Source organism: Physella acuta, unplaced genomic scaffold, assembly GCF_028476545.2.
Source record: "Physella acuta isolate Inbredline_101_S28 unplaced genomic scaffold, ASM2847654v3 ptg001514l, whole genome shotgun sequence".
NCBI classification, from domain to species: domain Eukaryota; kingdom Metazoa; phylum Mollusca; class Gastropoda; family Physidae; genus Physella; species Physella acuta.
Genome location: NW_026733029.1, coordinates 38684 through 60702, shown reverse-complemented (window position 1 = coordinate 60702; position 22019 = coordinate 38684). Strand labels below are relative to the sequence as shown.

Here is a 22019-nt window from a genome sequence, read left to right as displayed (position 1 = left end):
GTATGATTCAACAACCCCCCCCCCTACACTTGCACACACACACAAACCACAACTTCCCCCCCACATAAGTGAGAAATGCTAACCAACCTTCTCCCCACACTTCTCACAAAAGTAAGCATTGGCCCCCTCCAACAACTCCCCCTTGACAAACTGGTCTAAAGAATCTTGTAGTGTGGCGTTCTTCACTGTCAAGTTCAAGGCTATGAAGGCTTCTTCCCTCTCATATCTAAAAAATACATAGATTAGGGTTATTGCAACAAAAATAAAAGGTCTGGGTTAAAATAAAACATCCACAGTTTAGGCATATGGCAAACTTTTTAAAAATATTTACCAGGTGCATATTAGAAACTTGAGAGATTAGTTTATAAACAGGAGTCAAACCCAAAACATAAACAGACTGAATAGGGGAGGTGCACACAGATATGTATTTTAAAACTACCTATGAGGGCAATCTTTACAAATTTTCTGATCAGAGAAGATTCCTTGGAACTTTTTCTTGAAAATTTCTTCCTTTCCAATAGTCTGAAAATAGAAAATGATGTTTTAATCTAAAACTATACCTACAGAAAATCCAAACAGAGAGATCTATCAGCAAATGTCCCTTTAAGGAGAAAAAGCTAGAGTGCAACATGTATTTTGTGTGCAGTGTTCCATAATTATTTTAGAAAATGATTGAGTGGCAGTTCAAATTTGCTGTGTGGCTAAAAGGGAACAGACAAAATAGATACGTGGAGGTGTAGAGAAGACAAAATTATTTAGATTTAGAATTATTTTTTATTAACTGAATGAAAAGGGGAATCTAAGGGGGGATAACAAATATAACATTCGTATATTTTTAAATTTTATTATGTCCCTTTGACAAGGGCTGGTTATCTCTATATTATTTAAATTATTCATTAGTAATTTTACATTTTTCTAATTATTTTAAATGTACAAAGAATAAATTTAATTTGGAATTTGTAATGTCACGTATAACTGTATAATTAAACTTATGCATCTAAAAGTTTAAGTCAATATAATTAAATTAATTTTTTAATCGTTCATATTCATCTTCTGAAACCTATAACTTTTTTAACTACGCTATTTCAATAAGATACGGAATTCCAGAACCCTCAATAAAAGGGCCTTTGTCGTTCATGACACATGGGATGGTCAAACTGACTATAAGTCCCGTGCGGAATCGCAATCAAGAGATTTCGGAGGCATAATTTTTATAACCTGTGGCAGCTGGTGCTCATTTGGCCTGGCGCCCTTATTAAACACAATGTGAAAGAGAGGGAAAATAAGAGGGATTAAGCCTTAGTCACACATACAAATAAAGAAAAATCGATGACGTCACTAAACCAGGGGTCGTCAACCCTTTGAGACTGAAGAGCCCAAAGTTACAAATCTACAAAATTTCCCAATTTTTAAAGAGCCACTAACATTTTTATGTGCACTTCGGTGGTGGAAAGCATGGAACCATTGCCACGGCCACAGCACAAATGTGGGGCTGGGCCTAACGCCCAGATGATGTCAGATGTCCATATACGCTCTACTCCACCTATTTTTTAGTTTTTTTTTTATTTTGTTTAAAGTTGTTTTTGTTGTTACAGTATATTTTTTTAGTTTTGAAAATAAAATAATATAATTATTATGGAACTGGAGAGCCACAAATTGGCATTAAAAGAGCCGACCCCTGCACTAAACCCATGCATAGTCATTTTATACCAACCACACGCATTACATACCAGACCACAAGCATTACATACCAGACCACAAGCATTACATTGGAGTCGCTCCAGATACAACATATACAAAATGTAAGTTACCTTCATATGCTCATCAATCTGATCCAACACGGCCTGGAAGAAATCAAAAGAGTCCTGTTGTTCTCTGATGTTCACAGTGTGGCCCCACAGCTTGAACACCTGCCAGAACTTCTCTGGCTCATGCGCCTGCAGCCGACTCTCCATCAGATGACCAAACATCTGCTGGACTTGGTAAAATACTCTGAAACAGTGGCGAGGTCAGGGGTTCATTCAGGCAAGAAAAAGAAAAAAACAATTCTATTTTTATGAGAACTAAATTATAAAGCAGTTATATAATTCTCTGAATAAAGATTACATCAGTAATTTTTTAACAATTTTGTTACACAAATTAAAAAACAAATGTGAACTGTTTCTTGCTACTATAAAATCATTTAGTTTTAGTTTGAATTTAACCCAACAACAGGACACACGACTCAGGTTTAGCTATGATCTACAAAACTATTCTCATGTTCTTTTCACTGTCCTTATTAAATCCCAGATATTTTAAAATGGTTTTTTTAATCATTATTTTTAACAGTTCAATGCAGCCAAAGCCAAGCCATTTTTCTTGTCTGATATGGCTTTACATTACTATCTCAAAAACAAATCTACTTACGATTCTTCATCAGGCTCATCTTCGTCAACACTGAGCACAGCTTCGGGGACTCCAGGCGTCATGTACAACTGTTGCAGCACAGAGTTCATGTAGCAGGTGGCGCCACCATTCTTGAGACCCACATACCCACAGGCAGCTCTCCCATTTACAGGAGGCATGTACTGGAGCAAGAAAATGTTATCATTATAGTGTCTTAAATTTACAGGTTACTTAATACGGAATTATTTTTTTTAAATATAGCAGTCATCTACTTTTTTTAAAATTAAAATTTAAGTTTACATTATACTTCATTAGGACAAACTTTTTAAAAGTATGGTCATCTAGCTTACTTTTAAAAAACTAAAATATACACAATACTTTATAAAGACACTTTACTTTTACTTTTAAAAAAAAATTACTGTGGATGTGAGTGTGGATTTGAGGGACCATGTGTTACATACCTCCCACTCTTTGGTGTTGTCTGTAAGTTGATGGTGCATCATAAGAAGTTCTTTAGAAATAAGTTTAAGATTGGCCAGGCAATTGTTAGCAAGTTCAGTCAACAAATCATAAGCTGCCACTCGGGATTCTGAATTTGAGCATCTGTCAACATAACATAAAAATTTAGAGGTTACAACAAAATTTCTTAGGAAAAAGGCACTAATATTTAAAAGCTTTCTGTTCTTTACTTGGTGTCAATAAAGATAAGTATCAATAAAATGAGTTTGCAAGAATCTAAACATTAAATGCTCAAGTTACTAAAAAAAACTGTTCTTACAATACAATAATCTGTGCTTACAATACAATAACTTTATAATATGTTGTTATATTTTCTGTTAGCAACCAGTTAGTAACATTACATTATGAGAAGATTGTTCTCACTTTGGGTTAAACTCCACAAGGCTACTGTCTTGTGTGGGCTGGTTCAGGCTGTCCAGCATTAACTTGGATGCAGGAAACAGGAAGTCATGTAAGAGGTCACTGACCAGGCTTGAACCTAAAAAAGAGAGGGGAGAAAAGACTTGTTAAACATTTAGATGTCTTAGCCTAGATCCCTATAATGTAGTTAAAAATATATATTTCTTTACAACTAAACCAACTAAGTATAGTGACTCTATGTTCAACAGGGTGACAATTTTTAGTTGAAAGCACATTAGTAGTGGATCTATTGTACATATCTTTTGCTGATATAGGAGGTTTAATGAACTGCTTGGTCAGGTAGACTGTACAACTGCTAACATGAGAGTTTTAAGTTCGGATCCCAGGCTTAAGTCAATAGGATGTCCCTGAGTCAACCCAGCTCTGATGGGTACCTGACTCAAGTTAGGGAAAGTAAAGGCAGCTGGGCATAGCGCTGACTACACCATGCCTTAGTATGCAGAGGTTACAGAAACTCTACTTCACCTGCCCCGTGAACATCTTGGTTCAAAGGGTAACTTTTTATAAGAGCTTTGCAGATAAGAACAAAAAATTTCTGACATAGAAGGTCATAGACTCTAGATGACAGGCAAAAGATGTCAAGATTCAGACAGCCCACATAACCAAGTCAAACCACACACTACTTACCATGTTCTGCCTTGTCCACCCCCTCACAGGTCAGCAATGTACAGATGAGCTTCAGGTGCCCGGCCAGCAGGGTGTTGTCCGTCTGGTTAAGGTCGGAGTGGCGCGAGGGCACGAAGTTGCCCAGCCAGGCTATTTCATCCTCCAGCATGGACTCAATGTTCAGGGCAAGGCGCTTCTGCTCAAGCACTGAAAACATGATAAAAAATAAGGGCAAGAAATTAACAAAATGTCAAAAGTAATAAAAGTTGTGTTTGTAATATGTACTAAAAAAAAAGACTCATTTGATAATTTATGTAAATACTTTGATGTGATGATTTTTATCTAATTTGATGATGTACGTAACAAAGTGTACACATGTTAAAAAATGTAATTTTGTTTTCTACACCTGAGTGAAAAATGTATTTTTACTCATCTAAAAATTAAAATAATTTTGGTTTTACTTAAAGAACATACATGGCAAATGCTGTAGGAGTCTGCACCTAAGCTCAAAATACTGTGAGCATTGATGGAGTAATCTGGAAGTAACAAAACAGAACATTTATTCACAAGAAGGGTATTATTTAACCATTGAACTAAAGATATAATTTTAGATAAATAAGACATCTTTCTAAATAAATTGACAGCAAAAACCTAAAATTAAATAATGCAATGAAAAGAAGAAAAATATAGGCAATTAAAATATTCACAAAATTGTAAACAGTAGAATATTTTTGCACATTAAATAATAAGACATTACAAATAAATAGCAATCAAAATAATTAGCTGATGCAGACATTGAGACAAAAATGTGAGTTACGGTAAGAATTTAAATAAAATTGCTAATATAAAAATTATGATTCTATAAAGCCTCAATGTGTACAACATTGGACGAGTATTTATTTTATTATTTAAAGATATTGGTAAAAGATAGATTAAAATGAGGTGAAAGGTGTCTAAAAGCATGAGGTATGTATCAATCAATTAGTGCACTCACTTCTGTGTGGATCCACGAGCATTGGTGGAAGTCACCCAGAAAGGGACATATGCCTTCAGTAGCAGCACAAGAATAAACTGGCGTGGGGACTGAACTGACTCAAGCCCTCCATCATTGGGCAGCTCCAGCTGTGAGAGCAGGTACAACTGCTCCAGGGTTGTGTTCCTGATGTTGACCAGTGGGCAGCCGACAAGCAGCTCCAGGATGAAGTCATTCACGTATGGTAAAGTGTAGAAAGATGCTGGGGAAGACAAGTAAAACAAGAAAACTATAAATTATAATGTGTTTCAATATAGAAATTAAATAGTTGATAAAACTTTATTATGTAAGGGATGGAGTGATCCAAATATAGGGAGCACCATTAATATGGAGATCTATTAGTCCATTAAGCTATGGTCTTACCTACATACAAGGACAAAAATATGGGCTCCTGGCCATTCAATCCCTTGTAACTACTAAAATAGAAAACTCTTCTTTGTAAAAGATATCTTTCTGTCCTTTTAGTAGTTTTCAGTAAACACCATTAAATCAGATAATCAATCTAAACCATCTTTAAAATAAATTGAACCAACAGCTCAATTTCTTGACAGCAGGTATTGTTTGTATGGTGGAGCCAGAACAAAATAATTATAAAACAGCCAATGCATGGCACAATTATTACTTGTTCTGCTAACACCATCATCACCTTTTCCCTTCAGTGTCCGGACAAATGGGGCAGTGTAACCACAACAAATGGGGCAGTGTAACCACGACAAATGGGGCAGTGTTACCACTACAAATGGGGCAGTGTAATCACGACAAATGGGGCAGTGTAACCACACTCACCTAGTAATTCTTTCCTAAGCTGCAGGCAAGTGATGAGAATTTCTAGCGCCTCCTTGGCTATATGAGCATCCTTTGTGGGGATATTGAGCTGATGAGAGCAGACGCCAGCATGCAGGGACTGGCAATCACTGTCACTGTTGGTGCTGGCTGAACTACCTGTAGAGGGAGACACCCACATGTCATCTCATTTACTGAACATCCACAGTAGAGACAAACATCACTACAATGCTTATCATAATGTTGTTATAAACAATAAGACAAACACAGTGAATGAAATCTCAGCTACAAGTCTTCATCACAAAACAATGACAACTATTAAAAAATTTAATTTCTATCTTTTCACATACAAATATTTTTTGTATAGAATTTACTTAAATTGTGAATTTATACATCAACTATTGACTGTATACATTTATTGGTGATGTGTACATTAATATTGGTGAACTTATACATTTAATGGTGAATTTATACATTTAAGGGTAAATTTTTACATTAAGTGGTAGAGTTATACATTAAGGGCTAAATTTATAAAGGCTGAATGTATGTATAAATTGGTGAGTTCATATGTAATTTTTTTTTAAAGTAGAAAAAGTATCTTTACCTGTACTACTTTGGCGGCTTCTATGGCCACACCCCAGCCCCTCCCTGTTCTCTTTGATTGGCTGATTGTAGCTGAGGAGGTGGAGCCTACCAGCTGCTGCCGCCCATGTGACTTTCATGAAACAGGAGATGGTCTCAACAAACTCCTGGTTGCTCAGGTTCTGGGGGAACAAAACATGGCCATATTCATGTCATCTGCATGTCATTTGCATGTTAACTATCATGTCATCTGCATGTCAACTATCATGTCATATCATGTATGTCAACTATCAGATCCCCTGAGATCAAGGCTCACACAGACATTGCATAAAGCTGACCAACTCACCTGTATGGCATGCTCCCAAAAAGAGTTGTTACTTTTGTTACGGGACAGCCCATGTACTGGACCAAAGTCCCCAGTGACAGTTTGGCCACACAGAAGGTACCTGGTCAAAAGGCAAGGGAAAATGTTGATACTATAACAAGATTCACACCAAACTCACATCCTACATGACCAGTACAAACATTAGTTGTTCAACCTGGGTCAACACCAACTACTCCATACAATTCAGTGGTAATAAGTGAAAGGTGTCTGGGGCTGTGTAATGGTATCCTTGTGTATTTTTCTGTCGGCAGCCAACACACGACCATAATAAACAACTAATCAAATAGTAATAACTATTATCAAAGCAGAATTACTAGAACTGGGTTACATTAATGGTTCTATTTTTTGCCAATTTCTTAACATAATAAACAATACAAAATTGTCTTGCAAGCATATTTCAACTAATTCACTGCTCATGTAATCACAAATATTAATGCATAGTGTAACTTGTGAATATAGTTTCCGTTATTTTCATCACTAATAGACCAATACAAGAGCAACCAACCTAGCTAGCTGCAGGCAGATGGAATAGCAGCCCTGTCTGATCTCATAGTTGATATCAGCTGGCAGAGATTCTGGCTGCAGTACACTGACCACCAGGGACAGGCCGCCATTCAGCAGGAACTCTGTGCAGAAACTCTGGGCTGTGGCTTGTACTGGTGGGTCTTCAGCTGTGGGCATCAGCTTGCTGCTCAGAACCTACACAATAGATACAGGGTTATTATTTCATCAATGCAATGGTAGGTAAAGAATCCTCTTTAGACCTAGTAATCCAGTGAGCAGATGAAGTCGTGTTCATGTTTCTGTGACCTCGCCATATTAAGGGATAATGCGGTCAGCTTTATGCCCAGCCGCCTTTACTTTCCCTAAAATAAGTTAGGTACCCATCAGAGCTGGGTGGATTTCATAGAGAAGCCTTTTTTTTTAAAAATTAAAGCTTATTCAAATGTTCTCTCATCTTTTCTACACTGGCATACAAAATTTTAAGCAATGCTTTTAGTCCAGACAGACAGCAAGAGGATATAGAAACACCCATGTAGTCAACTGTTAATGATCCAGTCGTTTATCTTCAATACAACACACCACAGGAATAACTCTGGGAGCGGTTAGGTTGGGATATGATCAATAAGACTTAAAAACATCACTGACCATGCAATCTAAATGTAGCAAGCATATTCTCTATGGTTCGACTAATAAAAGCTTATTAAAAGGTTTTTTTTACCTAAATTTTGCATTAATTAATTTAATCAATCTTGACTAGCCTAGTGTTAAACATACATAAGTCACATTTTTGCTATTTTTTTAAATAAAACCAAGCAATGATCATTATTCTTCTAGATAGACTTTATCTAAAGTATGTGGAAGTATTAGATCAAGTCCACCTTTAAAGCAACCATATAAAAATGAAACATGTTATATAGCAAATTTGACTTTGTGAACTCAAAATGATTATTTGGTGACTTAAAACTTTTAGCACTAAGGTCTTAAATTATACTTATTATTTGAACCAATAATAAATCAAGTAAACTTATAATTTGAATATTTAGAATAGCTACCTCTAAGTTGTACAAGACCCTGAAGGCACTCATGTCAGGCTGGCTGCTGTCAAACAAATACTTCATGGCCTCTTTAGGGGACAGGCGAGGGTTGGATGCTGAGGTGGGGACAGACTTCCTGGGACTTGACTTAGCACCGGACAAATCTTCCACAGACACAGCAGATTTGATGTACTGCTAGAAAAAAACGTTGATTGTTAGTAGATGGTGAATAGTATAGGTGAAATGCAGAAAGGTTTAGACAAATGTTAGAAAACCAAAAATGTAATTATAACAACTACTTAAACACTGAAGCTTCCTGCCAATGACTGAAGCGTCCTGCCAATGACTGAAGCTTCCTGCCAATGACTGAAGTTTCCAGTCAATGACTGAAGTTTCCAGTCAATGACTGAAGTTTCCAGACAATGACTGAAGTTTCCAGTCAATGACTGAAGTTTCCAGACAATGACTGAAGTTTCCAGTCAATGACTGAAGTTTCCAGACAATGACTGAAGCTCCCAGACAATGACTGAAGTTTCCAGACAATGACTGAAGTTTCCAGACAATGACTGAAGCTCCCAGACAATGACTGAAGCTTCCAGCCAATAATTGAAAAATTCGGCACAAAAAAGCATTCAAGGACATTTGTGTATAAGAATCATTGAATTAATTATTCCTTACTTTCTGACCAATCAAATCCAGAGCATCAGAGACTGCAGGGTCTGTGGGTATCAACATCAACAGCTTCTGTACACGTTTGGTGATCCTGGGGTTAGAACAAATAATACATTCAGCTCATATCACATTCACATTAAAAATGTCATCAACAGTAAATACTTGAATGTCAGCACTACACATGGCTCTAGTCAGTTAAAGCAAAGGACCTTATCTTTATTGAAGGTGACGAGGCCTACTAAAAAAATTACTTATACAATGGTATAAAGAAGCCTACTTTAATAAAACGTGACCTCTACTCACTTTAGTATGAAACAGTCTAAAATACACTACTAAAAAGCACTTACTTTGGTTCATCTAGCTCTGTAAGCTGGTATAGCATGTCAAAAACTTCTCCATCTTTTGCCATCACAACACCCGGCAACATTTTCTCCTGGAAGAAATACATGCAATGTCTTCATCATTTATCAATTTTAAAAAATAACCATGATCGATTTTGTTTAGGAAATAACCTTGTTAAACTTGCCATGTTATAGCAAAAAAAGCCTTTTAAGAATAATTTTTGATGAGCATCAACAGTTAACTAGATTCTGACACTTAAATAAATATCAGGGTATCTAGTTTTATTGTGGAACAAATAAAAAACAAATGGATACTTTTTTCAAATTTAAATGGATACTGTAGCTTTGCTATTAATGAAATAAATATAATGCAATAAAGAATGTGTTTAAAAAAAAAAGATTTTCACATCTGTTTAAACTAAAGTATAGTGATCAGACAATTAAATAGCTTGAAACTAACAGGTTATGGGCAAAATTAAATCTACCTAGGAAGTGTGAAGCTATTTTCAGTTTTCTTTTAATCAAAATGGCATCTTAAGTTTTGTTTTTTGCTTAAAAGGTTATACTGACCTGTTCAATGTCATAGTTTTGTTTAGATGTGGTGCTTGATGTCTGGTGATAGAGACAGCAAAATCATTAGATTATCATTTAATTTACTTTTAATTTTAAAGTATATCTTCTGATGGTAAATTATTAAAAGTTATAAGTATTTTAGTCACACCAATGAAATAAGAATTAAAAAAAAAAAATTTCAAAAATCACCACTATACAAAAGAAATGAAACAAAATCTAAGCTCTTCACCTCTTTACTATAACCACCTGCCCCCATTTTAAGAGTTCCAGATGAACTAAGAGTCTGCATGGCCACAGAATCTCCTGCATCTGAGGGCTCTTTGCTGGTACCCTGTGAGAGCAGTATAAAACAGGCAAATACAGGCCTAATGACAGATCTGATAGTATTAAGATACAGGATAATAGTTTGTTACTAGTAACAGATGTGAGAGCAGTATGATAGAGGATAACACAGTTTGGTCCTAGAAACAGATGTGATGATAGCATTATGATATAAAATAATACAGTTTGATACTAATGAAAAAAAATGTGATCACATTATGATAAAAGCAAACACAGTATGGTACAAGTAACAGGTATGATGCTATTCTTAATTCAGCACAGATATAAGATGTAGATATGTAAAAAAAAGCCAGGCTCAGGTTATGAATCCAGCTTACCTCTTTACTGGCTGTGCTAGGACCAGATGCCCCAGATGTGGAGCCTGACTTGGATGTGGAGGAGGTGCCCAGGTGGACCTGCAGCACACTGGTCTCTGTGAAGTCCAGCTGGTGAAGTAGCAGCTGGTCTTTGGTCATGCACAGCTGGAGGTCAGATACAGTGATAGGTTTTAAGCATTGCAAACATGCACAAAACATGAACATTTTTAATGGAGCTAACTACATTTTAACCCTATAAACCAGCTTGTAATTTTTTTTTCTAGCAGTTTGTATTATGTCTGCTAAGTTAAACATTCTGTACATTTGCAAGGATGGTGACAAAATTTGTATGTAGTTCTATTTCTAATACAAATCTGTTTCAACTGCAGTTGTTTCACAATTTATACATGTTTCAATGTTTTTAAAGTCATAAAACTAATTTAAACAATTCATGGTAACAATGTAGGTTAAAAGATGTTGTTACCAGTTTATCATTGGTGTGCATCTGGACATGGTCCGAGGGTTGGTTGAGACGACTCAAGACTTTCTGCCTCACTGACCCCAGTCTTTCATTGCTATGACACTAGTTCATGTAAAAAAATTAATTAAATAAAGAGATGATAATACTATTAGTACACCATCTACACTAACAGCAAGGGAACAAATAAGGAGTAATGTTAATCTTAAAACAGTGAAAAAATTGTGTTTTACACACTGATGACAACTTGTTTTTCAATTTTTACTACCTATTAAAAAAAAACTGTCACAAATCACTGGAGCTTACTGTAAGCTTTAAGACTATTTTCAAGGTATTCACTATTCCTACCTGTAAGATGAACTCCTCCTTCAAAGGTTCACATTTCACTACAATGTTCAACTGATATCCATGGAAGGATGCCCCATGGGCCAAAATGGTGCGAGGTACACAATAAATTTCTTCAACAGATAAAATGTAGGCCTCAGCTATCCATAACAATCTCTCTATGGCTAATACTTTAATTGACCTGAAAAGATAATATGGACAAAGGGGTAATCATAGAATAAGAACACTAGTTTAGAATAGATTATAAGAGATGTTTTGGTACTTCTTTCATAGCCAGCAGAGATTATCTAAGTGAGTATAGTGTTTACCACTAGCAAAATTCTATGTGGGGTATTGTTGAAATAAGGTGGTCAAGCAGTCAGTTCACTCGGATGGTAATATACAGGTGTCTCTTAAGCAGTCAATTTACTCAAAGGGTAATGTAAAGGTATCTGTCAAGCAGTCAACTAACTCAAAAGGTAATGTAAAGGTATTTGTCAAGCAGTCAACTTACTTGGAGGGTAAGGGTACATTGGCAACATCAGGAACGAGGGCTGCTGTGACAACTTTGGTAGCATTTGAAACAGTCTGAGCTACAACATTTCCACCCACTCCAATCTTTGCTGTCTGGAAACACAAAAAGATGACCACATGATATCTTTCAATGGAACAGTACTTCATCTCTAACAAACCACAATTTCTACATGACAACAAGCTCATAGCACAGCATGAAAATTGAGCTCAAGCTGAGTTACCTTCAACCTTTGTACCTCAAAGGTCATGTATGGATCACCTAGGTGTTAAATTTTTAAGATAGCAAGGTGAAGGTAATGAATCCAAAGACTAGAAAAAGACTAAAACGTGTATCTACTTCACAGGGCATGTCAGTTTATTGAACTTATGCAACACCTGGGTTTACTCCTGAGGACGTGTAAGCCTGACTACACCTGTAGTTCTGTGGCTACAAACAGACACAATAGATTGTAATACTCACTTCTAATCTTGTGTAGCATTCATTGATAAACTTTTTATGTAAAGCAACAGGTTCCTGGAAAAATTAAAATGAAATGCAGAACAAATAAAAACAAAGTGTTTAATAAATTAACAGGATTACCTGAAAAACTAGTTTCAGTTTTAATGTAACTTTTGAAGCACAATACCTTAGCATTTATATGGTAAAGACAAATAAATACCTAAATGATAAAAAATTTTAAAATGAATAGTCAAGCTATTTTATAATAATAATAAAACAAGAAAATATGTTGAAAAATTTACTTTTTTAAACTTTGGTAACAGATTTGCATAACTGAGTCCTAACAGCATTCTGATAGACTGATCAGCAATAGCTTCGTCAGGCACATGGAGGCAGATTTCCCAAAGATAATCTAAGCCTATGAGCTCAGTTTTCTCCACCACGATGGAGTCATTGGCACTTTTCAAGCGTTGCTCGTATTGGTTGACACGCTCAAAAAAACACTTAAAACACATAAAACCTAGAGAAAAATCAGATTTAAATATGTGGTTAATCAGCGGCTAATTATAATTAATGATTATCATGATTAAAAAGCACTAAAATCATGTAAAACTTAGAGAAAAAAAATCATGTTAAAATATATGGTTTGTCAGTGGCTAATTATAATTATTGGTTGCTACAATCCATTTAAACCCATAGAAAACAGAAAACATTCAACAAATTATATAGCTATATTAAATATGGTTTAAAATTTTTTTTTAAAAGTACAGATATAAACATACTGATGATTTAAGAAAAAATGAATGAACATAAACTTGAGTAAAATAGCAACTATCTACATGATGTATATTTAAAAATAAAACCAATAACATAATATGCATGTAGAAATTAAATTCAGAAAAACGTACCATTTTCACTTAACTTTGCAGGATCTATACTAAGGATCATTTTCTGAAACAGCTGATTCTGTGTATCCACTTCTAAATCCATAATTCCATTACGGAACCATTCATAGCTAGTCTAAACCAAACAAATACAAATATGTAAGTTAGAAAACTATTATGATTATGGTATAGATTTGCTGCATTTTTTTGTAACCTTCAATTCCAAAAGCAGGAGCTAACTGTACACATTAAATACAAAGAAAAGTGAGTCTTGAGTTACCTCTCTGTCCCATTCACAAGCTTTTGGGTTAGCAACAAGAGTTGTCCAAATATCCCGAGCTCGACTCCAAGGTAAATACAAGTCTCCGGCTTGTAAAACATATCTCAAAAAATTTAAATGGGTCGATATATACTGCAAAAAAAAGTTTTTTTTCAGTCAGAAAAATTTAGAAATTTCAAATGTGCTTTGTTTTTTTAACTACTACTTTAACTAAAGGTAACAAAGACTAAGAAGTTTATTTACTTCAAAATCAAGTACTTTATGAATATAATATCTTTATGAATAAAGAAAACATCATTAGTACATCAATGTTTATCAATAACAAGCAACTGCTGGAAAAAGGCTGCCAATCATCCTGTTTCTAAGATACTGTAATAAGTTGAAATAAATATGTCAGATAAAAAGTACAAACATCAGAATGTGGGTAGCGGCCGTCCACCATTGTGGTCGCCTTGAGCTGTCCATCTCCAACAAGTGAAGACGCATGCTTGTGGCATTTGACCAGACTGTTTGTCACCAGCTTTATGACATCACTCCCTTTGTTTAATTCATTAATAATTCCCTGCAAATGAGATACAATGTTTAGCTTTAAAATCTCCAGGGACAGCTAACCAATATAACAGTACAATTAACATAAGACCAGAGTAGGTTCCCCTACCTTGTTGTCAGTTTTCTGGACTGTGTTTTTTATGATATTCTTGCTGATTGACATCAGCTGTCGTAGAGCTGGCAGTACACATGCACCCTGAGGACATGAAAAACAGCAGAAAAACATCAACACTCTGCCAAGATAATAAAACCTTGCATTAAATACAGGAGCAATGTTTGCAACAAGTTGGTATGGTGTAAGTGGGAGAAATTAAATATTACAATTCAATAAGCTCAAATGAACACATGAGATTAAAAAAATTTCTCAACAACATTTACGAAACAAAATTTAGGTGATGATTAAGTTTAACATAAAAACAATAAATTAGAACAGGATAGAGATATGAGCAGGCTGTTGCTCTCTAAACTGCTAGTAAACTACATGAAAAACAGCCAAGGTGATATATTTTAGTATCATCAGTACTAATAATATTTGAAAAGTATTTTTTAAACTCATTATACTCATTTTTTTTATATATACATTTTGGGTTTTGAACTTCAATATAATATCTATTGACCAAGCAAGAGTTATAAAGTGAATGGGGATCAGAGGAATGCACTCAGAAAAGTACATTGAGACAATGTGTTTAATGAGATTAAAAATTTGTAAAATAAAATAAATTCTAGGAATAAAGGCTACCTTTTTTATGTCATCCACACATTTACAAACATATTGCAGCTTGACTTGCTCCTTGACACTGTAGGAATCAGATAGAATAGCATGGTGCTCATCAAGGGCTTGCTCTACTAGAGATGTACTTAAGGATGGCAAGTGGGCCAGGTCCCAGAGTAGTTCCAGTACCTGGTAGAAGACAAAACCAGTTCAATTGGTCAATTTATTGCATTAGGTGGTTTTAGATTTTTACAAGTCATAGAAAGAATAAACTAAATTTTTACAATCTGGCAACATATTGAAAATAAAACATAAATTTTTAAAATTTACAATCTAAATGAATTATATATTTTTAAAAATCTTAGACTATTCCATAACTAAAAAATTATACTTTAATAATATGAGTAAAAGATATCCATATATGTTGTTTGTAAAATATGTTGCAAAATGAAATATGAATTAAGCAAAAAAATTTTTTTTAGATAACCGATATATCTGGATAATCTGGAGTAGTTTGTATATAAGACTTGAATTATAAATTTTCAAGCTGCATTTAACCATGCATAGAATATAAAACAAAAAAATCAGAAAAACAATAAATAAAAGAAAATGAAAAAACTTCAGATAACATCAAGCAACTTACTCTTGTAGTTGTTTTAGCTACTTTAGCATCCTTTCCTATCTTGCCAATCAAAGTGAGAAGCTTTCCTCTAGTCCTATCATTATCATCTTGCCATTTCTTCAGTAACATGCAGAAAAAAAGTACAAATGCTAAAATAATATTTTTAAACATGCACTTAATTATGTGGAAAAAGTTAATTTGCAAAAAGTATCACATTTGCAAGTAATAAATATAATAAAAGATGATGCTTGGAGCAATGCAATGTTGAGTTGAAATAACCTATTTGCTCAGAAGTGTGCTGGGTGTCCTTGATTTCTCATTTCTCATATGGACCTGGCTAATTTAGGAAATGTAAAGGCAGCTGGACATGTTGCTGACAACATAACACCATCTCATATATTTATGTTCACATATTAATATTTTTTCAAGTGCAACTTCACTGCAGTTCTTTAAGTTATGCTTTGAAGTCTGAACATAAAAAATCTGTTGTATTTGAAATAAAAAGTATCTTTTTCTAATATAAAATTAAAAATTAAAAAGAATTTACATTACCTTCTGTATTAGTAAGAAAAGATGTTCTAATTGGTTAGAATCAAATTTTACTGCAGCTGCTGCTATAATGGAGTGTATGTTGTCAATGACATTATTTGTCTGTCCATTCTGGAAAATATTTTATTCATATGCATTTTTTGTATATAGCAATTCAAAAACTATAATATCTATTTGTCATTCTATAGAATGTATTTGTACACAACAATTTAAAAACTATTACATCCAGTAGTCATTACCATTCTATAGAATTGTTTATATAATACTTTATTAATCAAAAAATATATTTGTATGAAAATATACAAGATACTCTTTCTAAAACATGACATAACTTGCACTTGACTAAAAACAAAGATATATACATATGTACACGCACAAAAACAAACAACAAATTATTGTCTTTAGAAAACCTAAGTATTTTTAAATCCTAATTTTTTTTCTGATTTAAAGAGTTCTAAAACTTAAATAACTAATCTGTCTACAAGCTACCTGCATTTTCCAAATCATTGAGAGCTCATCCAATGATAATTTTGATCCAAGAAAATCAACAATGCCTTTAATTTTATCACAGTATTGGGCCTGGTCAATGTTTCCTAAACAAATAAAACACATCAAATAAATTGTACTATACAGGTACTATTATTTATTTCAAACTTTTAATTAGACAGCTGACACAGAAAAATACTGTTTACATCAAGGGAAGAAGAATTGTCACTATGTGGGTATGGTTAATTAGCTTTAATCCAGTTATATTTATTTCTATAACATTAGACAAAGATTATATTTTTCAAATATTTATCAGTTACATTTGTATAAGATTTTAAGTTGTTCAACATTAAACAATTTTGCTTATCATCAGGTAAAATATTTATCAACAGACACCAGTAGGACACATTTATAGTTGACTATGTGGAGAATGAGTCTCTCAGTGGTGCTAGTCAAGCAAAATACATAGGATCAAAACAAACTAAAAGTTTTTTTGACTGTGAAATGCTTTACCTTCTAAAGCTATGGATAAAATTTTGTTCTCCACAAGCCAATCTAGAATTTTCTCATCTGGAATAATGAGGGACTTGCTAATTTTTGTGTTACTCAGCTCATCAATTAATTTTGTCACCTGCAGAAAATATTGAAACATTAAGAATAGATTTTTAAATATCAACATACTGTTGTACAATTTTTTTATTGTTTAACATCGGTAGCATATTTCAACAAGTGAAGCAATATTATAGTTACTTATTTAAAACATTTAAGCATTTTTTTAAAGATTGCACCAATCCTATTCACATGGGTAATTATTGTACATGTAATCTAAATAAAAACCAAATAAAAAGTATTGGGACATCACACTTTTATATTTTAAAAAGTAATGTTTTGAACTGCAATTCAGAACTTTTTTTTTCATTTTTTAAAGACATATCTGTAAACTGTGATAAAAATGTATGGTCCAGTTCAATATAAAATTACTGTTTTGAAAAAAAAAAAATATTTGGGAAGAGGAGAAACTGACATGTGGCACAAATTGGTTTAATGGATAAATGTTTTTAAAAAATGTAATTTATAGACAACTCCTTAATATTATAATGTTAAGATGTCAAACCTCTTTTAGCGCATTCATTTTAGCATTAAAATGTGGAGATTTTAGCATACGAAGAGTAACAGCCAGTCGAAGATCATCAAGCTTATCCACATCCTGTGGCCACATTTGCAGACACAGTAGCTTCATTGAGCTCAATAGATCAGATACATTTCCTATTTTCTAAAAACAAATACAAAACACTTAATCTTTCATATTCTACAAACATAAAAAGAAACTGGACAAAAAAATTGTCAATGCAGAAGGGATTCTAGAATATTAAGTATACCAGAAATATAATTTTTAAAACTATCTTAAATATTGAATTTTAAAAGGATTTTCCGAATAAAGCACCTTTTCTTTAAAGTCTTTTTCTTCTAGGGCCTGTATCGTCTTTACTGCCTTTTCCATACCTGGTCTAAACATCGAGTTCATTACTGTCTCACTAAGGAAGTCAGCACAAGCACCAAAGGGACGCAGAAGCAATGACATATTCTAAATAAAGAGTTAAATCTTAATAACAATTCATAATATAGGAAACCACTCTAATTTTTTTGTAAATATATGGAAGTTAAAACAAAATAGTATATACACCGATGTAGTTAGAAAATTACACATTTGAAGAAATAACTATCACTGTTTAAACATAGGGTTTGTATGTAGTAAATCAAATTTATTTGTTAAAAAGTGTTCCTACCATAATATCCAAATCATCAGAATCCAGTTGTTTTTTAATGTAATCAAATCCTCCTTGATAAGCAAACTAAAAGGACACAGGGGTAAAAGTGAATAATTATATTTACTCTGCCAGCTAAGAAGGCATACAGTCCTACAAAATAAAGAGATTTGCAAGTCTACAAGTTTACTCATTTTACAATAAAAGCAACCGAACACACATTTTATTGTGTATTCTTTAGTCTCTAAGTTAATTAGTTTTATAAAAAGCAACATAATTTATGGAATGATGTATTCTTTTGTTTATCACATAAGTAGAGTTTTAAAATTAAACTTACAGTGTTGATTAGGTTGGTCAACCAACCATATGGACCCTGCAGTTAAAAAAAAATTGAAATTATAAGATGGAAACAAAATAACATTCATACAGTCCTTTATCTTCCATAGGATAACTGACTGATCTGTTCTGCATTGTTTACATAATAAATTATCTTTACAATTTTAAAGTATTTTAGTAAAGTTCCTAAATGAACAATCTACTGGTTAAAATCTACAACTAAAGTTCCTATCAGTTTAATTCCTATAATTTAATTTCTTTTCTACTACACTTTTACATGTGTGTGATTGACAGTCAATGCTAATATGAAAGACACAAATAAGAAGAAAGTCATTACATTAAACTGCCTGTTGGTACTTGGTGGAATGACAGCTGGAGGAGCGCTGCCTTCAAATCTCCCCTCCCATGTTACATGGGAGTCTCGTTTATTTTGATTTTTTATCTGAAATTCTGTGGTTGGGCTAAATGCCTGAAAGGAAACAAAATACAAAAAAAATTAGGACTATCTGTTTAAATAATGTTATTTTAAATACAGCTAATTGATTCAAGATTGTAAATTAAAATATAAGGATAGTTGAGTGTCCTAAAAAATAAAATGTGTGTGTCTGTGTGTGTGTGTGTGAAAAAAACCATTATTATAATTTTTGTCTTAAAATGCACAATTCCTAATGCACAAACAATGACAGATCTGAAATTTAAAATTAAAGTTAAGAATTAATTTCAAAACCCTATGTATTACACAGGAACCATATCCTAAAGAAAATAGTTTTTTAAAGTTTTACTTTGCATAACTGTAAAAAATTTAAGATGCAGACAGAAACATTACGAGACAAGAATTATCATTTTTAAAGAACTTTGACATTTAAAAAAAAATTGTTACCAGTTTTAGACAATCCATTAAAATAGGATGAATGCTGCCTTGTTTAAGTGAAGATACCACTAACTCAATCAACAATCCTAGCATATCAAAGATTCCTTCTTGGATTTCAATGCCCCATTTATGGACAGCATTTGAAGTCAGCAGCTGTTAAATAGAGTTGGTTTATACATAAATTAACTTTTAATTTATTTCCATTGCCAAAAATTAACTTTTAAAAAAAAAATCAGCAAAAAATTTGGTTTGTTTACACTTTTACCAATAACAAAAAAAAAAAAAGCAATAAATGCTAAAACAATGAAATTAAAATAATATATGTGAAAAAATAAATGAAATGTTTAATATGAAATCAAAGAAAAAGTAGCTCATCTTCAACGTAAATTTAAGTTCAATATATGATTCAGTGTACCTTGCTGAATGCTTCAGGCATACAACGATCAACAAAGCGCCTACAATGCTCATCACTATCAGCCAGACCTGAAATACATCAAAATTGTAAAAAGTTAAAGGTTTTTAAATAGAAAGTTGCAATATAATCAGCTTTTTTTAAATAATTGCAGACCAACATAATAAAGACAGGATGAGAAAACTGAGAAAACAAATTATTTATGTGGTCAAAAAGAGGAAAAATTAAATTGAAATATATACCCTGGAAAGAAAGCAAGTACAACCACAAAATGAAAAATAAATGCATTTAACTTTATTTTAAATGAGGGAACAATTTTTGGTTGGAGTTGAGTAAACTACTGGCCATGAAAAATGATCTTGTATCCACAAATCTGGATTTGTTTGGTGTAAAATTAATTAATAATGACACTTAAATGCAGCAAACAAGAATTTAGATGAATATCATAAAACATCCTAAGAGAGGAAACATAATCAACAGCTTAGTCATTTATTTTCCTAAAAAATATTGTATTAAGGAAGTAGAGACTAAGAAGAAAATTAAAAAAACTGAATTAAAAAAACTTTTGGAAAAGACTTTCATAATGTCGACTCTATGTCTCTTTGCAGCCAATATTCAATTAACAATACAAACATATACATCTGAAAATTTATTATTAAATATTTCAATCTAAATTTTTGAACAATTTTATAAGATTAAAGAATTAACATGCAAATATTAAGAAAGCTAGCTTTAGTTTAGAAGCTCAACATAAAAACTATACAAACATACCTGCTTCCATAAGACGCGTTGAAGCTATTAAACATTTCCCCAAGGATTCTTCTCGTTTAAATGGAATGTTCCACATATCAGTAAAAACTCTTGATTCCAATTCAAAAAGGTTGGTTACTGGAAACTCCATATTACTGGCTTCATCCATACAACCAGCTTCACCCATTGTTAGACCAGCCTGAAACATAATATAGCTAAAACATTGAAGAAATATCCTGCAAATACATAAAGTTAAATTGGTACTTTTGCTGGTTTATTTTAGTTTACAAAATCTAATGCCTGTTTGGGTTTGCCTCTTCATCAATAATTTATAGGCGAATTATCATCATTATTTTCCTGTCAGTGCCAGAATACATGGGTCTGTATGGGGTCATCTATATATATGACATCACACTTTTCAGACTATTTTAACCTACCATCACAAACAGCTAGACCTCCCTTTCAATGGGGGTCCCTGGTCTGGCCTTTTAAGATGATACCTTAGCCTAAAACATCACTAAAAATTGCAGTTCTTGTTTTTAAAAACATAAAATTCTTTCTAAAATAATCTCTGCAGTTAAGCCAAAATGAACTAAATGTTTAATAATTAAACATAGTCACATCTGTTCATACAATCAATAGCTAATAAAATAATAGGCTTAGTTACTAGTTAGGCCTAATTAAAAATTTAATTAGGGCATAACAATTAGGGCTGATTAGGCCTACTATCGACTACGATAATATCCATAAATTACAAAGTCTATTGACTGTTATGATCTGTATGAAATCTTATGTAAATAATTATCAGTTTTATATAACAAAAGCAAAACATACCTTGTTGATATTTGTAACCTGACCCGTTTCATGACAAACTTCTTCATAGGCAGGTGGCAGTTGGGGACCATAAGTTCTACTAGAAGTTATTGTTCCTTCTTTTAAATCAACATCCATTTCTTCTACAGCATCATACGACGAATGTGGTTCATTTGTAAGAATAGCAACTGCATCACTTGGGTCGTTTTTAGCTAATCGCAAAGCTCTTCGCACTTCAGATTCTGATGGAAATCCCATTGCGAGAATCATCTGCACATTTTCATCACTTACAAAATGGTTATCCATTGCAATGTAGTTTGTTGCAAATATATCAATAAATGAAAATAATACTCCTATGCATATTCGATCACAAAGCACTTAAGTCATTTTATTTTATTTTACTGTTACATACAAAAAGCACAAAAAATGAATAAAACATTTTTGCAGAGATAGGAAACGAATGGCCGCCATCTTTATCTTGGCCATAAAGCGTTTCTGATCTTCAGAAATAAAGAGCTAAAGTTTTATTTTTAAAATTAACTTTTATGCTTGCTTGATTTTATCTAGCTAGACCATAGTATAAGCTGCCTTTTGTAAATTATAATAATAATTAGCCTAATATAAGTATAAAAAGAAACTAAAACAAATCATAATGAAATTAAAATGACTGCCATGCAAATGGGATATATCAGACAATAATAAGATAATGACTAAGGCAAGGATATATTATATTACTATC

The 22019-nt window shown here is 33.0% G+C and overlaps 1 protein-coding gene and 1 non-coding gene across 3 annotated transcripts in view; one reads left to right on the top strand and one right to left on the bottom strand.

Moving 5' to 3' along the window:
• The window catches only part of LOC131928526 (ubiquitin carboxyl-terminal hydrolase 24), a 32827-nt gene extending 11067 nt beyond the window's left edge, over positions 1-21760 (bottom strand). The window contains exons 1-42 of one of the 2 annotated variants that reach the window (XM_059284596.1): positions 21302-21760; positions 20489-20666; positions 19721-19788; positions 19315-19458; positions 18772-18903; positions 18436-18471; positions 18120-18185; positions 17777-17917; positions 17447-17605; positions 16846-16963; positions 16336-16439; positions 15850-15957; positions 15319-15414; positions 14703-14864; positions 14073-14159; positions 13827-13976; positions 13415-13546; positions 13159-13270; positions 12553-12770; positions 12272-12325; positions 11792-11904; positions 11302-11479; positions 10960-11058; positions 10497-10640; positions 10067-10168; positions 9835-9876; positions 9271-9356; positions 8930-9014; positions 8270-8446; positions 7219-7412; positions 6675-6774; positions 6351-6510; positions 5750-5905; positions 4925-5165; positions 4405-4466; positions 3952-4137; positions 3268-3382; positions 2847-2988; positions 2407-2567; positions 1812-1992; positions 440-522; positions 88-226 (exon numbers count right to left, since the gene is read on the bottom strand). In XM_059284596.1, the coding sequence (XP_059140579.1) occupies positions 88-226; positions 440-522; positions 1812-1992; positions 2407-2567; positions 2847-2988; positions 3268-3382; positions 3952-4137; positions 4405-4466; positions 4925-5165; positions 5750-5905; positions 6351-6510; positions 6675-6774; positions 7219-7412; positions 8270-8446; positions 8930-9014; positions 9271-9356; positions 9835-9876; positions 10067-10168; positions 10497-10640; positions 10960-11058; positions 11302-11479; positions 11792-11904; positions 12272-12325; positions 12553-12770; positions 13159-13270; positions 13415-13546; positions 13827-13976; positions 14073-14159; positions 14703-14864; positions 15319-15414; positions 15850-15957; positions 16336-16439; positions 16846-16963; positions 17447-17605; positions 17777-17917; positions 18120-18185; positions 18436-18471; positions 18772-18903; positions 19315-19458; positions 19721-19788; positions 20489-20666; positions 21302-21586 (5496 nt within the window). In that variant the 5' untranslated portion in view covers positions 21587-21760. The remainder of the gene's footprint in view (positions 1-87; positions 227-439; positions 523-1811; positions 1993-2406; positions 2568-2846; positions 2989-3267; positions 3383-3951; positions 4138-4404; positions 4467-4924; positions 5166-5749; positions 5906-6350; positions 6511-6674; positions 6775-7218; positions 7413-8269; positions 8447-8929; positions 9015-9270; positions 9357-9834; positions 9877-10066; positions 10169-10496; positions 10641-10959; positions 11059-11301; positions 11480-11791; positions 11905-12271; positions 12326-12552; positions 12771-13158; positions 13271-13414; positions 13547-13826; positions 13977-14072; positions 14160-14702; positions 14865-15318; positions 15415-15849; positions 15958-16335; positions 16440-16845; positions 16964-17446; positions 17606-17776; positions 17918-18119; positions 18186-18435; positions 18472-18771; positions 18904-19314; positions 19459-19720; positions 19789-20488; positions 20667-21301) is intronic. The other variant, XM_059284598.1, reaches the window with a different exon arrangement.
• Positions 1117-1254, top strand: LOC131928530 (U11 spliceosomal RNA). The gene has a single exon (XR_009383790.1). It is a non-coding gene; the product is annotated as a U11 spliceosomal RNA (small nuclear RNA).
• Positions 21761-22019: the final 259 nt, after the last annotated feature.